We start from the raw sequence: 17129 nt of genomic DNA on the forward strand, positions 1-17129 counted from the left end.
CAGTCAGGTAAGTCAATAATACAAGTAATACGAATCATCGAAGGGATTGAACAGATAATACAGATCGGTGCGGAGACTTTAAAAATCCACGATAATAGATCAAGTGTATTTAGCCATGAGGATAGCTTTTACTTCTTTCTTAAAAAGTGTGATGGAGGAGATGAGTCTTGTTTCAGGAGGGAGTGAGTTCCAGATCCTGGTTGCCATTCCTGAGAAGGAGCGTTTATAAGTTTTTTTCCTTCCGGAATCTTCGAGGTTTTAGCAGAAGATTGTTTGTGCCTCTAGTGTTTCTAGAGCCGCCTGAGATTGTCAGCTTCTGGTTGAGGTGTCCGGGTGAGCTCAGGTGTACAGCCTTGTGTGTCATGCAGGCTATTTTCAGATGTATTCTGGCTTCAAAAGGCAGCCAGTTCAGGGATTTCAAGTCAGGGGAGAGATGCGAGTGTTTTTTTGACCCAGTGATGAGTCTCGCTGCAGCGTTTAGAGAAGCTCTTAGGGGTGCAGTAGTAGTTAGAGGGAGACCGCAGAGGGCGATGCTGCCGTATTCTATTCGAGGGATGACTAGTGCTTGTACTGCAGTTTGGAAGTCTTTGGCTGGGAGGAAGGGTTTGAGTTTCCTCAGGGTATTGATTTGGTAGTTCGCTCCCTTAGTTACCTTGCTGATATGTTGCTGCATGTTGAGATTGGTGTCGAGTGTTATGCCTAAAGATTTTGCTGAGTCCACGATGGTGGGTTGGACATTGAGTGCAGTTAGGTGTTTAAGCCAAATTTGAGTACTAGAGATCTTCGCGGGAGGTGAGATCAGAAGGAACTCTGTTTTCAGAGCATTGAGTTTGAGATGATTATCGGCAAGCCAGGATTGGGTGCTTCTGATCGTTGAGTTCAGGAGTACAATGTCTTTGGGGGATTGTAATTTGAGATATAGTTGGGTGTCGTCGGCGTACATGTGAAAGAGTACATTGGATGCTTGTAGCATGGTGGTGAGAGGTTCCATAACTAGGTTGAACAAAGTTGGGGATAGGGAGGATCCTTGGGGGACGCCTAACGATACAGGTATTGGCGAGGACATCAGGTTGTTGCTCTTGAATTTCTGCGACCTGTTGTGTAGAAAGGAAGTGAACCACTTGAGAACAGTCCCAGATAGACCCATTCTTGTGTTTAAAAGTTCTAGTAAATTCTCATGTTTAACGGTGTCCAATGCTGAGGAGAGATCAAGAAGGATGAGGAGGCAGGTATCATTTTGATCTAGGATTTGAAGGGCGTCGTCAATTATGTGAGCCATAGCAGTTTCTGTACTGTGTCCTGCTCGGAAGCCTGATTGATGAGGGTTGAGGAGGTCAAACTGATCAATGTGTTTAGTCAATTGTAGTTGTGCGCATTTTTCCAGGAGTTTGGCGAGAGTGGGAATGTTGGTAATGGGACGGTAATTGTTTAGATCAGATGGGTCGGCTGTAGGTTTCTTTAGTAAAGGTGTGACTTGTCCAACTTTGAGGGAGTCAGGGATGGTTCCTTGTTGAAGTGAGCTGTTGATAATTTTAGTCCAGAGTGGAAGGAGCAACGGGGTGAAGTCTTTGACAACGTTAGCAGGGAGGGGGTCCGTGAGGTGATTGGATGGTTTCAAGGTGCTGAGCAGTTTGCCAATTTCTTCTTCAGAATAGGTGTCAAAGGATGACCATGTAGCATTGTTTTTTGGTTCAGTGAGTGCTATGCAGTGGGGTTTGGAGTAAAGGCTTGCGTCAATGAGGAGATCACTCTTTATGTTGTCAGTTTTTTGGATAAAGAAAGCAGCGAAGTCTTCACAGGAGGGTGCTTCGCGCACAGTGCTGAGTGGTTGGGGTTGTTCCTTAGATTGTGTTCTGATTAGCTCAAACAGTTTTCTCGGACGGTTTCTTGCTTGGTTGAGCTGGAGGCTGAAGAAGGCTGATTTTGAGCGCTTTATTTTCCTGAAGTAGGTGTTTCTCTTTTCCTTCAGGGTTTTTAGGTGCAGTGCAGAGGGAGCTGATCTCCAGGTGCGCTCTGCCATTCACATGGCTCGTCTATCCTCATTGAGACTCCCGTCGTACCATGGATTGGAGATTTTAGCGGAGACTCTTTTTAACTGCATGGGTGCAGCCTCATTAATTATTGAGGTCATGGCGTTGAGATAGTGGTCAGTCAAGGATTGGACGTCCGTAGCTCCGGTAGGAGGGAGTAGGAGGTCGCAGCTGTTTGGGGGTATGGAGTTTGGGTTGAGTTTTTTCAGGTCTCTTTTCCAAACTATAGGCTTGGAGGATTGAACCGTGTTGAATTTAACTTTTTCATTGATGAAGAATGTGACAATATGATGATCTGACCAGTCACAGGGTTGAATAGACTCAAGTTGGATAGCGTCCTCTTTGGAGATGATAAGGTCGAGGATAGAGCCTTTCTCGTGGGTCGGGCTGTTGCATAATTGTGTGAGGTCAAGGGCGTTGAGGAAATTTTTAAGACTATTTACCACTGCATCATTGTGATCAATCCAGTGGAGGTTGAAGTCACCAAGGTATATTTGGGTGAGCTGTCTTCCGGAATTGGTCGAGATCATATCCATGATTTGTTGGGCAAAGGTGAGGTTGTCCCTGGGTGGGTGGTAGATGCAGTGAAGAGAGCATATCGGTTTGCCCTCACTGATGATATCGAGGCAGATGTATTCACAGGAAGTTGGGGAGGGTAGGGAAGGTGCGGTGACTTTCAGAACAGAAAGGTTGTTCCTGTATATGCATGCGATTCCACCACCTATCTTGCCAGACCTGTCAAGTCTAATGATGTGGTAGTTGGGGGGGAACCAGAATGTCCATTATAGGTGTAGAAGATTCGGTTAGCCAGGTTTCAGTCATGATGAATAGGTCAAGGTCCAATGTTAAGATGAGATCATCGATGGCGTAGGAGTGTCTAGAGGCCGATCTGCAGTTGAGGAGCGTTCATTTGAGACGGGGAGTGTCAGGGGAGGTAGAGGGTTCTAGAGTGAGGGGGACTTTTCAAAGGTTAGTAGGGACGGAGATTCTGTTTAGTGTGGGGGGTGTACGGGGATTTGAGTGTATTGTGGGAATGGATAGGTGAGTGGCGGTTGTGTGGTTTAGGGGAGCTGGGTGGTATGAGCGGAGGAGGGTGAGTGTGTCGAGGTCCGAAAGAGGGTTGCATGGGCGACGGGGGCGGTTGTTGCGATTGTGGACAGGGATCGCGGTCCAGTGAGGGGGGTGTAGAGTGGGAGAGTCATCCAGAAGGGTGGAGGGCAAGTTGGGAGGGGGGGTTAGTGGTGAGTGAGGGGTGTCTGGGGTGTGTGAGGAGTAGTTCTTTGATGGTGTGAATGTCTTCTTTGATGATGTGAATGTCTTCTTTGAGCTGGAGGAGGGTGAACATAATCTTGTCCAGCGTGGGATAAGTGTTGGTGTTGGGGATGGAAATCATGGGTGAGTGACTGACCTGAGAATTAGCATGCGGGTGAGGGGGTGGGTTGGTGTTAGTGCAGGGCTCCGTGGCGTCGGTGTACGGGTTGGTGTTAGAGAGGAGAGGGGGGTTGGGAGGGATGGGTGTGGATGAGGTAGGGAGGAGGTTGGTGGTGTAGATGAGGGCATTGGTGGCAGGCGGAGGGAGCCGGGTGGAGGTTAAGTGTATGTATGGTGATGGGGGAGCAGGTAGGGTAGTGGGGGCTGAGCGTGGGGGGGGAAATGGGATTGGGGGTGGTCCTGTTGTGGGGAGGGGGAGTTAAATTAATGGATGTGGTGTGCTCTTCGTGGTTAGTTAGCGGGTGGTAGTGGGGACTGAGAATGGGGGGGGGATTTGTAGTTATGCGTGTCGTTCTGGTGCTGAACTAGGCTAGAGGGGTTGTGGGTGGGAGCTGTGATGTCAGGGGAGAGAGGAATGGGAGAGGTATGAGTGGGGGTCCAAGGGTTGGTGGCAGGGGGGCGGCTGATGTATGAAGGGGAGAGATTTGTGTCTGTGATTGAGGAGTGTGGGGTGGTTACGGCAGGTAGGTGATTGACTAGGGTGCTAGGGGTAGAGGTGAGGTGCGTGTCGTTCTGGTGCTGAGCTGGGTTAGAAGGGTTGTGGGTGGGGGCTGTGAAGTCAGGGGTGATAGTACTGGAGGAGATATGAGTGGAGGTCCGAGGATTGGAGAGGTGCTCTTTGAAAGTGGGGAACAGGTTGTCTAGTAGTTCCAGGTTCCTATCTGTGGATTGAATTAGGACAATCCGTTATTGTAGATAGTAATGGTGGTTCTGCCTGGGAAGAGTTGGGATGGTGTGATGGAGAGAGTTAGGCCATGAGCGGATTTCCTGGTGGTAGAGACAGTGAGTAAGGTGAGGAACGCTTTTCTCCATTGAGCTCTGCGTGTGGTGTGGAAGATGATATCGATGTTCAGGGATCCGTTGACCGGTGGCAGGTGCTGGTGCTCCAGGTTCCAGGGCAGGTGGTGTTGGATTCTCTGGGTTATGCCTCACCAAGCAGGGAGACTAGCAAGCCTTGGCCCCCCTTTCCTAGTCACAGGCAGAATTCTTGCAAAGCTTTTCCTCCTAACACAACCCGAATGGTTGCTTGACAGCTGACAAATTTTGGGGTTTCATGATCCAGAGGTGATTTCGAATTTGAGTCTTTGAAGTTCATGTTGGGGCCTGCTTCCTTTTGAAGTGCCCACTTCTCTGCCCTTTCTGTAGTTTGTCACAGTAAGAGTGACTCCAAAGGTGATGGCCCCACAATACAAGCAGTGAGAGTGACTAGAGTTCACATCTGGATGTCGGCCACAGTGATGTATATATCAATAAAGGTTAGCCCAGGGCCTTAGCCCTGCTCTTTATAATTACCTTATCTGATCCATCTCCTTCTGGAGATGTGTGCGGGGAAAGCCTTGCTATTTGTTCTCCAGTGTGTCTCACCCAGTTTTGAGGAATGTCTCGATAACCAAATCTGTGGGGGGGAATTCCTTTACCACTTCATGTTTCAGTAAGTAAGCTTGGGTCTCCCAGAATCAAACACATAGTCTTCTGCCATGACTTGTGCTCTTCACAGACACACATACTCACAATACATACATTTAATATGCACACACTGAACAGCACTGTATCTTTCATGTACTGCACCACTCACCCGCGCACATACACCAAGCACATGCATTTACCATACACACACTGCACAGCATTATATCCTTCATGTACTGTACCACTCACAGGTACACATACATCCAGCACATGCATTTACCATTCACACGCACTGCCCAGTTTCGCATTAGCCTTGTAGTGTACCCTTCCCAGGCACACATACACCCAGCGCAGATACACCACTCCTGCTCTGTGCAGCACCTCACAACACCCAATGTAGGCTAACGGGTAAGCTAAGAACACAGCAGCAGAACTTTCAATGAGTGAGCGTGTAGGCCTCACGCCAGTAACACAGATTAAAGAGGACCTGTTAACTCCTACTGATAACTGCCCAATATGCTGCCATCCCCCGCTCTCGTGCTACTTAACTCCTGGTAAAGGCAGCAGCATAAATGCTGAAAGTATGCTATTCCTAACTATGGAAGCAGAGACGAAAAGTGAGGGAACCGGTTCTGTGTGGTCATGGAATGTAGGAGGATAGGGATTCCTCCTATTGGAATGCGGGGCCCTCACACAATCCCAGCTGGGTGTCATGCTTCATCATAGGGCTGCTCCTCGTCCGGTCGGAGCTGCAATACCTGATGGGCTCTCTATTAGGGGCTCTTTGGCGGAGATCTTCTATTCCAAATTGCCGTATGGTGCCATGGGGTGAGGGGCCTTATAAAATCAAATCTTTCCACACTTGGGTGGTTGTCTGGTAAATAATGCCTTGATGAACCAACCTAATGTTTATTCTATGTGTTGTACCTGGTAAAACATGACCAACCCCAATCAGGTCTCTTATTCTGCTTCATCAGTAACAGGCAGGTATGACACAAGGAAATACCCTGTGTAGTTTGCTGAATCAGCAACATGCCAGCTGACCTGCCCACTTCTGCAGACACCCTAGTGTAGATAGATTTGATTTTATAACGTCCTGACGAATCGCTGTTAGATTGACTGACTACAAGGCGAGAAACATGTTGACCATACAATAGAGCGCTGTACCTGAGACATTACCTCAGTCATGCGCCTTTGTTTCTTTTAATCCGGTTCGAAGACCCATTGATTAAAGTTTTTTCTCTCGGGTACTTCCAAACCTGTTTTAATCTTCCTTTAGGTTACACACCCCCACTTACTCATCTACACTGGTTAGGCCCCTCACCCCCACAGCACCATACAGCAATCTGGAATAATAGATCTCCGCCAAAGAACCCCTCATAGGGAGCCCACCAGGTATTGCAGCGTCGACCTGACGAGGAGCAGCCCTGTGATGAAGCATATGTGAGGGCCCCACATTCCAATAGGAGGAATCCCTGTCCTCCTACATTCCATGACCACACAAAACCGGTTCCCTCCCTTTATTTTTATTTATTTATTTATTTTGTGTGTTTTGTAAAGCGCACAGCTGCCCCAATGGGGCGTCCCGGCGCTGGTAAAACTGGAGACAGTGAGGGTAGGAAAAAGAGGAGAACCTTACGAGGAAAAAAGGTGGGTCTTTAGTGACCTTCGGAATGCCGCTTCAGTTTGACTTGCGCATAGAGTAATCGGAAGCTTGTTCCAGCACTGAGTGGCACACACCTCGAAGGTTTTCCCTCTGGTACGAGAGCGTTTGAATCTTGGGGTTTCCAGGAGAAGTAGGGAGTAAGAACGTAATGTCCTGGCCTTGACATACGGCCTCAGAGTGCTTTTCAAGTGGGCCGAGCCATTGCCCTTAGAAGCACGAAAGGCCAGCGTCATGGCCTTGAATACACATCTCTTGGCTATTGGTAGCCAATGTAGTTTTCGGAGGAGAGGAGAGATGTGATGTCTAACTGGGATTCTCTCGACCAGCCGGGCGGCAGCATTTTGGACAGTCTGTAGTTTGTGGCAATGGCCTGCTGTGATACCAAGATATAGTGCGTTGGCGTAATCAAGGTGAGATGTTATAAGTGCATGTACCGCAGTCTTACGGCAGTCTGCCGGCAGATAGTTGATAAGCCGGTTAATCGTCTTGATCTTTGCAAAACAAGATGCTGCTACTGTTTGGACCTGAGCGTTAAAACTAAGCTGATTGTCCCAGCGCACTCCCAAGTTTCTCACCGAGTCTTTGGGCGTGGGGGCTTGGCTCAGGTCAGCTGGCCACCACAGATTGGAGTCCAAAGGGGATGGGGAGTTAAAAAACAGGATCTCCGTCTTTCCTGCATTGAGTCGGAGGGAATTAGAGTCCATCCAACTAGAGATGTCTCTAAGACAGGATTTCAGCGGATCGAAGGCAGAGGGAGTCTCAAAGGTAAAGAGTAACAGAATGTCATCAACATAGGAGGTGGATTTAATCCCGGTTCGCGCAATCAGTTTAGCCAGGGGGGTAAAATAAACATTAAACAAAAGCAGGCTCAGGGATGAGCCCTGGGGGACTCCCCATTTGAGTGGTCTAGCTGAGGAGGTGTAAGGAGAGGTATATACCTGCTGTGTGCGGTCACATAGGTAAGAAGAGAGCCACTTAAGAACCATTCCGCCAATGCCTAGGTCTCCCAGTCTTCTCAGCAGGATCTTATGAGAGACGGTGTCAAATGCCGCTGAAAGATCCAGCAGCACTAACACCGCCCTCGACCCCCGGTCCAGCGACCATCTCACCGAGTCAGCCATTTCAACAAGGGCTGACTCCGTGCTGTGGCCCGACCGAAAGCCGTGCTGAGAGTCATGTAGGAGCCCATTGGATTCGATGTAATTCGCCAGCTGGGAATGTACCAGTTTTTCAAGGATCTTAGCTGGGGCAGGCAGAAGAGAAATAGGCCTGTAGTTACTGGGGTTGTCAGGGTCCAGATTGGGTTTTTTCAAAATGGGAATCAGAGAGGCATGTTTTCATTTGACGGGGAAGCAGCCCAGTCTTAGGGATTCGTTCCAGATATGGTTCAAGTAGGGATTGAGCAGGGGAGCCAATTTCTTGTATTGTTTGGCTGGCCATGGGTCATTGGGCGAGCCAGACTTACATTTGAGTAGTTCTGACATGGAGTCGGCTTCGGAGATGACTAAAAACTCAATCAGCTGGGGGACTGGGGCATGTGAGAAGTGGATTCCTCTTTCGAGCCTTCGCTGGTGGAAATAGGGAAGGAGGAATAGATGGTCTCTACTTTTTCCTCAAAGAATTGTGAAAGTTTATCGCACAAAGACTGGGAGGCAGGCTGAATCCGAGTCAGCGCGTTGGGGTCCGTGAAGGACCTAACTATGCTGAAGATCTCCCTGGCACCGTTATTAGCGTGTTTAATTCTAGAGGCCAGATAGTCCCTTTTGTGCTCCTCGATCATTCTGCGGTATTCTTTGAGGGCTGTCTTATAGATGGTTGTACTATCCAGGGAATAGTTCTGCCTCCAAAAGCGTTCGAAAGATTTGCACGCGGCCTTTTTCTGACGAAGCTCGTTAGAGTACCAGGGTGCGGATGGTGTAGCCCTGTAGGTTTTAATAGGTTTAAGTGGAGCCAGAGCCTCTATGGCTTGACTAATCCAGGCCTCTAGATGGTCAATACCAGAGTCTGGATCAGACGACGGGATGGGTTTGGATTTTTTTTAAGTATTCCTGGAGCATTTCAGGAGTGATACGGCTCCAGTTTCTGCCTGAAGCTTTAGGAGGGATAGTGGGTCTAGTGGAACAGAAAATATCTATCTCAAAAGGGATGAGGAAATGATCCGACCAAACGACCGGGATGGGGGAGGCTGCCCGAATACTTGGTAGGTTGGAACAGATCAGATCTAGTGTATGTCCCGCTTTGTGCGTAGGTAAGGCTATTCTTTGCACTAGATTGCATGCCCCCAGCGTAGAGATAAAATTTTGGCTATGCGGGCAGGATTCCTCATTTGTGTGGAGATTGAAGTCCCTTAGAGCAGTGAAATTGGCATAGCGAGTGCTAAGCTGGATAATATAGTCTGCCAAGGCCGGCAGATGGGAGGTATTGGAATGGGTAGGGCGGTAGACAAGTATTCCCGAGCTGGAAGTAGACGGAGAAATTTGGACACTGAAAGGTAAGCCTTCTATATAATCGAGAGGGTCATATAGAGGGAAGGTAGCCGTCCATTTGGATTTATGGATTAATGCAACGCCACCTCCCTGTTTACCATTGGGTCTATTGGCACAGACAATGCTGTAACCCTCCGGAAGGGCGAGGGTGATGGTGGGATTCGTGGTGTCATTCAGCCAAGTTTCTGTTAAAAAAAGCAGATCCCAATTGTTGTCCCGAAGGGACTGCCAGATGTCAATGGCATGTTTACTCAATGATCTTCAGTTAATCAGCGCAGCTCAGGGTGAAAGAAGGGCAGGCTCCACGAGTGGGGGTGGAAATCAGAGCGCGAGCTGTACTGTATGTCTCATCGAGGGGAGGAAGGGAGAAGTGACAGACTTTACATACAAAGGCAAGGCTCCGAGCGTCAGGGGTGGGCCAGGGGCAGATCAGACATGGGGGAGGTCTCAGGGACATCAACTCAGTCCGAGTGTATGTTATGGTGATATCACTGGTGGATCGGGCAGAGGGACCGGCCCCGGCCGCGTCGTGATCGCGGACGAGCGCAGACGAGCTTGCCTTAAGCGCGCCTTCGGCGCGCCCGCTGCGCTCTTCCGCTGCGCTTCCGGTACAAGCACATGTTTATAGGGCAAGAGGGCGTGGCCTAAAAGGGGGCGTGTCCCTCTGCTCGTCGCGGGGAATGGCGGCCCACGAGGCTCCAAGGGTTCACCCTCTCCAGCGCTAAACTCCGCTGAGGGGATGCCTGCACACGGTGAACAGCGTCAGAGGGCAGGGTAAGTGACTTTAAAAAGTAAAACAAACAGATTAAAATCAGAGCAAAGGAACAATTATCCTACTCCCGGCTGAGCCTCATGAGGGTCCAAGTTGTCTCTCCTTCCTTAGTTAGGAACAGCATACTTTCAGCATTTTTACTAGTTTGGGCACGTATGCTGGACCTGTCCAAAAAGCACAGAGTCTTACTTTTGTGATTGGTTAAAGGCAGTAGCATGTCACAACTATGAGGGTAGCACTGTGGGTTCCCCACCCAGTCCAACAAGTCCACTGTCCTTGAGGCACGACTAGTTCATGGCATACATTCATTATCCATGCTTGCCTATGACAACACAAATCAGCATTAAGGATACAGAAATCAGTGCATTTGGGGCCCTCAGGGTCGGGGTGCATGTCCATTACCATGTGGAGTTACAAATCCCAACATGCTTGGGGGGGGGGGGGACCGGAAACGGGGGGGGGGCTGAATTAGTCCATGACACAATCATGCCGTAAGATCATAAGGTAGCTTTAACTCAAGCTAGCCCCACTATACTGCACACAGCATGAAGTGGCACCTCAAAGTACTTTAACATATGGTAAATGTGCCACCAGGGCATCCTAGTACACAAAAAAGTGATGGATGGAATGATTGAATTATTCTCGGCCACTAGTAATTACTCCAGGTGGCATCCCAGTCCATCGGTATTTTGCCACCATGCCACCTCAGTGTGGACCCAGCCATATGTAAATAGTTTTTACCCTGTTCCATTAGGAACATTTTAGCCCGATTTGCCAGGCCTAGTCTTCCCTGAACCAGAACACAAACAATTCTTAATATGGACTCCTGGATAGGTTCAGTGGAGATCCATGTGACCCCACCGGTCTGTTTTCACTCCTCTCAGTGGTAAGTTATTGATTGATCTATAGAAAATATTGTTATTTCAGGATTATTCACATTGTTCTCATGGGGAACACACAACCTCCATCTCTTTTTGTTGGGGGCTGTGAGATAGAGCCTCCGCATGGATCAACAGCAATCAAGGGGATCGAAAGCGATTGCTCATAGAGAAAGCATGGTGACTTCCTGGATGGACTAACAGTCCATTTGAGGTTTGATAAGGTGACTAAAAGGATCGTCTTAACATTTTTTAGGATTGTTAAATCCAAGCACTGCAATATTTTTATTTTTGTCATGTTTATTTTTTTTGCACAATGGTGAGTAACTTTAAAATACAAATGTTTTCAAGTCCTGCTCTGCCAGAAGCTACTTTTTACTTAACACACTTGTGTCTAGGATGTATGCACAAACAGGAAGGAGTAATGGATGATAATGGATTCCTAAAAAGCAACTGGTGCATGTGTTGTATTGTTTACATGCTGATGCCCCCTTGTTGCCTGTCCGGCTTGAAAACAAAGTTTAGTTCTGTGTTAATGCAGAAGTGGATACATATAGCCCTGGGGCACTATGGTTTTGGATGGTTAAGGTGAATAACTCATTGATTCTCACTCTTCTTTCTCCAGAGCCAGGCATATGAGTTCCAGTTCGGTTTGGAGTATGCATGGACCACGTGCATCTTTGCCGTAGTGACAACGTACAGCATCACCTGCCCTATTATTGTGCCATTTGGTAAGTCCTAATGCATATACCAATTAGTCATTTGTAATACCTCCAGATTCAAGGCACTTCAGGTGCACATTCACTGCGACACTAACAGACTGAACTATGTGACCCCATTTATGCATACACACACACACACACACACAGTCTTCATGTTCAATCCCCATGTACTGTACCATGATCCAATGCATTGCACTTTGTTTATAGTGCCCATATACACTGCAGTCTGTGCTTTCCATCCTCTGTTCTTAGTCAAAGCCCATCGTTTATTCTGTACTTCTGCATACACGGCCCATCTTCTTTGAAGGTATCATTTATTCTGGAAAAGGATTAAACAACAATATGTTATTGTCCAAGCGTGGGGACGAGATGCATAGTCAAACCCTGTGCAATCCGTCCCGATTTCAAATATAGTAGCAATTATAGTTAAAGGTCCTATTCCCTCGCCATAGGGTATAATTCTTCTGCCTGCGGTCAGGCTAGATCGATCTTGGCAGAACAACATTCAAATATAGTAAGGCATAGCAATAAATTAGCACAGAACGAGGGGCACAATGGTAGGACACCAACCTGCAAAATATTATTTTTGGAACATGGCGGGTTTGCGATCTAAAGTTGGCAATCCCCAATGGGTTGACTTCGTAGATGACTTCCCCATACTATGTTTCCAAGAAACCTGGCTGGAGAACACCCTACATATCAATGGTTGTAGGACATTTCATTCCCCAGCGATTGTTTCAGCATACGGGAGGAATAAGGAAGGCTTGTCCAATCGAGCAAACGTTAATAGGATTGAACTTACGATATCGGACACTTATCACCAGATTGTATTGTTCTATGTTGATTGCATTGCCCTGCTAAATTTTTACAATAATATTCCCAAAGACAAGGCAGCAAGGGCGTTGACCAAATTACAAAATGACCTGTCTAAAATTCAGAACGGCACAACTAAAGATTTGTGTTATTTGGGGAGGGGGCTTCAATACTGTCTTGTGCTTAAACTACAAGAGTGGTATATGTGGTCTAGCCTATAACGATGGCGACGACGATGTTGTACGTTTTACACTTTGTAAATGTACAGGAATTTATATAGCGCAAATCACCAACCGGTCTCTAAGCGCTTGCTTAGGGAACCCGTCCTGGTATTCCCCTGTGAGATAACCCCGGCAAGGTATCCACAAGGTGAAAGCCAGGCATCCCGCCGCGAGGGGCCGTTGTGGAGATTAAGCAAGCTATTGCCCAGAGTCGCAGAGTGTGAACCCGTGAATCGAGTAGGCACCGAAGCGAGAATTGTCGAGTCCATGGACATTTTAGGACTCAAGACCCGGCCGAGCCGGGAATTGAACCCTGGTCCCGGGCTGACCTCTGCTTCCAGGTCTGCCTCCTCTAACCAGTGAGCCACACTTCTCCACTTTCAACTCTAGGGGATCTTATAAATTCGATTATTTCTCATTTGATAGCGGATTTGCTAATGAACTTTGTTCACCTATAGTTACATTTAAATGCACCTACAATGGTAGAGGGGTGTGCTCAACTATTGATTATATTCTGATTTCAAATCAATATTCAAGTAGGCTGAATAATTTTGTGACACATACCAACGCAATGAGCGATCATTTCCCCATGAGTATCACTTGTACATTTCCAAGCAACGTATTAAATGAAAAGGGCATTTCAGACCATTTTGTACAGGATATTTCCCTAAATAAAAATAATGGATACTAATCTGTCTTGATGAGTCTGCTCCCCACGCAGAGGTTCCTAAATCATTTGTTCAAATTTCTAACGAGGTTAAGAGGAGTTTATTTGTGGAAAATAAAAAACATCACAAGAAGCAGCGTTGGTTCGACTATGGATGTACAAACGCCCATATAGAATTGAAAAAAGCCCTGCATAAATCGGATATAAATCAGGTGGAAATTACGACAGCTGGAAGGGCCTATGTATACGCACTGAAAGAACACAAGGAAGCTATGAGAGCTGAATCTTGGCGGGCCTCACATGAAGCCTCCATCCTTCGAGACAACACACGCTTCTGGAAGGCAGTTAATGCTTCTTTTTTTAGCCCCTAGAGATTTGCCATCAATAGGGTCGACTATAAGCGAGGACCAATGGGTAGATCATTTTCTCAAATTGTACAATGACGATGAGCAGGAAGCACCATTGGCTGTGCCTAGACCATGCCCAGGCCCAGAATTACCCAATCCCTTCCCACTAGAGGTTCACTTTACACTAGGCAAAGTGATTTGCGCTCTTAATACTTCTGTAGGATGTAAAGCACTGGGCTCTGATGGAGTCCCTGTCGATGTATATAAATAAAATCTATTTCTCTGGGGACGGTTATTGACTTTAGTTCTGACAACATGCTCTCAACATGATCATAATAACCCTATTTGTTTTCGACCTATCTCTTTTAGATTCGTCCCTTAAAGTGGTCGGCCACATCTTACTTAATAGATTGCAGTTATGGGCCGAAGATGCTGGCGCGATCTCCGAGATACAATATGGTTTCCGTCAGGGCTTTGGCACGATCAAACAGGGACTACATTTAAATGTATTGTTGGGTAAATACACGCGTGCCAAGCATGGAAAGCTAGTCTTGGCCTTCGTGGACATTAGCTCCACGTTCGATTGTGTCAGACATGTTAAACTGTGGAATGTCCTGTAGGAAATGGGAGTGGAAACTCCTCTCATAAACCTAATCAGGCAGCTATACTGTGATGCTCATGCTAGGGTCTGGTATGGGATCATGGGAGAGTGCACCACCAAATTCCCTATTAGGAAGGGAGTGAGACAAGGCTGTGTTTTCGCCCCCTTCCTTTTCACATTGTATACGAAGAGCCTTAGCCAAGTTTTAATTCATCAATGCCAGGATCTGCCATTGATCGATAAGCTTCCTATTCCAGCATTAATGCATGCAGATGATGCTGTTTTAATGTCTCGCTCCCAACTAGGACTATGAGTAGTGAGCAGTTTTGCAGCATTCATGCTCAATTTGGGTTTGCATGTAAATACATCAAAAACAGTATGAAATGCGTACCGAAAAGTGTTAAATGTCGAGACATTTTCATTAACACCACCAAAGTGGAGTTTACCAACAGATTTTCCTATCTAGGCATCCATTTTGATTCAAGGGAGAGCTGATCACACGCTGTCTTAACCAGGAAAATGTTATTCTCCAAAAGCAACAGCTGCCCTAGTTAATTTTGCCAGGAAATTGGGCAGAAGACCGGTAGTTGAATTAATGCAAATTTATAAAGCCAAATGTGTTACAACTGCCATGTACTGTGCTGGCATCTGGTGGCTATGCTGATTCTCATCCCCTCCAACTAATTGAGAATGCTTTTGTTAGATATTTATTGGCAGCCCCTCATAGTACTACCACATATATTTGCCATTCAGAACTAGGGATTCCATACATATCTGACCTAATCAAGATTCAGCCGCTATTACTATGGCATAAGGTATGGTCATCAACATATACTGGCCTCAAGCAGGATACTATAAACGATTATTTAAAACTGCAAAATATATTCTGTATACCCTGGCTAAATTACATCAAAAATGTTATGTTGGATATTGGGCATCAAGCACAGGATGAACAAGGAGTGTTGGAGCCTGAAAGGATTGCCCAACTTTCGAAGAGAAAGGGTAAGAAGACTAGGGAATGAGTGCCTGCACAGAAACAAACTCAGGACCCCTCTCCTCTGGGAGTGGACTTGGCAGCCCCAGAGGGAACTGAGCCCATGGAACTTGGACCTTCCCTGTAGAGCTCCTTGGCCCAGGGGGATCCTCTGGGGAACAGCTGTGCCTTGGACAGCAAGTCTGGCCTACTCTTGAGAGCCTGCGACAGCGACAGCAAGCTACTGACTAGGGAAAGGGAGATGTCAGTGGCTCCCACAGGCTCAATTGGGAGGAGGGACTCCTGTACACTGTAATGTAATGTATGTATACTTGTAAAGCGCACTGTTACCTCGTTACGTGGCGTCCTGGCACTGTATACCGCTGGGGAACCTGTCCTGGCTTTCCCTGTGAGAGGGCACCCCCAAGGTGAAGCCAGGCATCCCCGGTGCTGCAAGGGCCGTTGTGGAGATTAAGCAAGCTATTGCCCAGAGTTGCAGAGTGGGACCCATGGTTAGCGTAGGCACCTAGGGGAGAATTATCGAGTCCGCGGACATTGACCCAAGACCCTGCCACGTCGGGAATTGAACCCTGGTCCCGGGCCGACCTCTGCTTCAGGGTCTGCCGCTTCGAACCAGTGAGCCACACTTCTCACACTGAGCCCAGGGGCCCAAAATCTGGTGCCACCAGGAGAGGTAATGCCTCCAAGCAAGATGGCATCCGCTAGCTCGGACGAGTGAGCTGGCTGCTCCCGGATTCCCACACCTCTATGAAACTGTGATATCCTGAAAAAGGGAAGAAGGCACTTACTGAGCATCACTGCCAGACGAGTGCTGAGACAGGTGCTCCTGGTATGCTTGGCTCCGCAGCCGCTGTTTTGGCTGCAAAGATCTGGAGGCTTCGCAGTGGCTACGGGATCATTCTGAGGAGCCAGCTGTGGTGGCTTACCACAAGAGATACAGCTAACGGAAGCCGGAGAGGGGAAAGTGGTGTTCAGCGCATGATGCCCCCTAAGGCTGGAAGATGAATAACATGTATTCCAGGCGACTCCGTGGCTACAGGAGCTGCCACAGCTGCTGGCAAGAATGTTACAAACACAAATGGGAGAACAAACGAGGAGGATACTGCTTTAATACGCGATAAGACTGCAAAAGACAGCTCCGGTAAGTGCACGATGCCCCTGTTGTTTTCATTGGGAAAGGAGAAAAAAATCAGTGCCTTTCCTCCTAAGTGAACTCACCTGTTCTGGATATAAGAAATGGGAAGGTGTCTGACCTTTTGGAGGGACAGGATCAGGTAGAGAGAGAATCTACCTCTCCCCACACTGGGCTGAATGATACTGACTCTGGCCCTTTATCTATTCAGGATGGTATACAAACAAGTGGAGGATCTCTATGTACGAGCCCCCCACAGAGTTTGCCAAACAACTCCCCTATCTCTGGAATTGCATTAACCAGTGGCGATGTGGAGGTATTACACACACCAAATGCCGATAACATTGAAAAACCTGATTTAAGTATTGGTAAAGAGATGGTATGTCAAAGTATTATATTCTCCAGGAAGGAGGTGGATTCTGGGGAAAACTTTTTCTCCCTTTCAGATCACTCAGACACTTCTAATGAGGATTTAGAGGCAAATGTAATGTTGTAGACCGGTCTGCTTGATGGTGGAGGGAGTTATTATGTCAACACGCTGCCAGAAGACTCTGGAGGGGACTCGTCGGATGACAGCCCTCCGACAATACGTAAGAACCCTGAGGCAAGAGAAGGAGCCAACCAGACAGATGGCAATAATGGCTGTAATGCTCTTCAGTGGGACTACTCCTTTTCTACTGATCTAGATATTGGTACCATGGACGGTCACAACATGGGCTCACCTAAGGCAAAAGCGGCAGAACCACCAGAAGAGGTTTCATTGGCTTTGATATATCAAACTATCATGACTCATAGGGAGGAGACACGCGTGGAGAGCCAGAGGACTCAAAGCTCCTGTCGCAAATTACAAAACTCAGTACGTCGTGTAGCCAAGACCTGTACGGAGTTTACTACAAGGATTA

At 47.5% G+C, this 17129-nt stretch overlaps 1 protein-coding gene across 4 annotated transcripts in view; it reads left to right on the forward strand.

The window, feature by feature from the left end:
• The window catches only part of TMEM63C (transmembrane protein 63C), a 653749-nt gene that overhangs the window by 581936 nt on the left and 54684 nt on the right, over window positions 1–17129 (forward strand). For all 4 annotated transcript variants that reach the window (XM_086937543.1, XM_086937545.1, XM_086937546.1 and 1 more), the window contains one exon: window positions 11356–11461. In XM_086937543.1, coding sequence (XP_086793669.1) covers window positions 11356–11461 — 106 coding nt within the window. The remainder of the gene's footprint in view (window positions 1–11355; window positions 11462–17129) is intronic.

This window comes from Lissotriton vulgaris, chromosome 9 (genome assembly GCF_964263255.1).
Source record: "Lissotriton vulgaris chromosome 9, aLisVul1.2, whole genome shotgun sequence".
NCBI classification, from domain to species: domain Eukaryota; kingdom Metazoa; phylum Chordata; class Amphibia; order Caudata; family Salamandridae; genus Lissotriton; species Lissotriton vulgaris.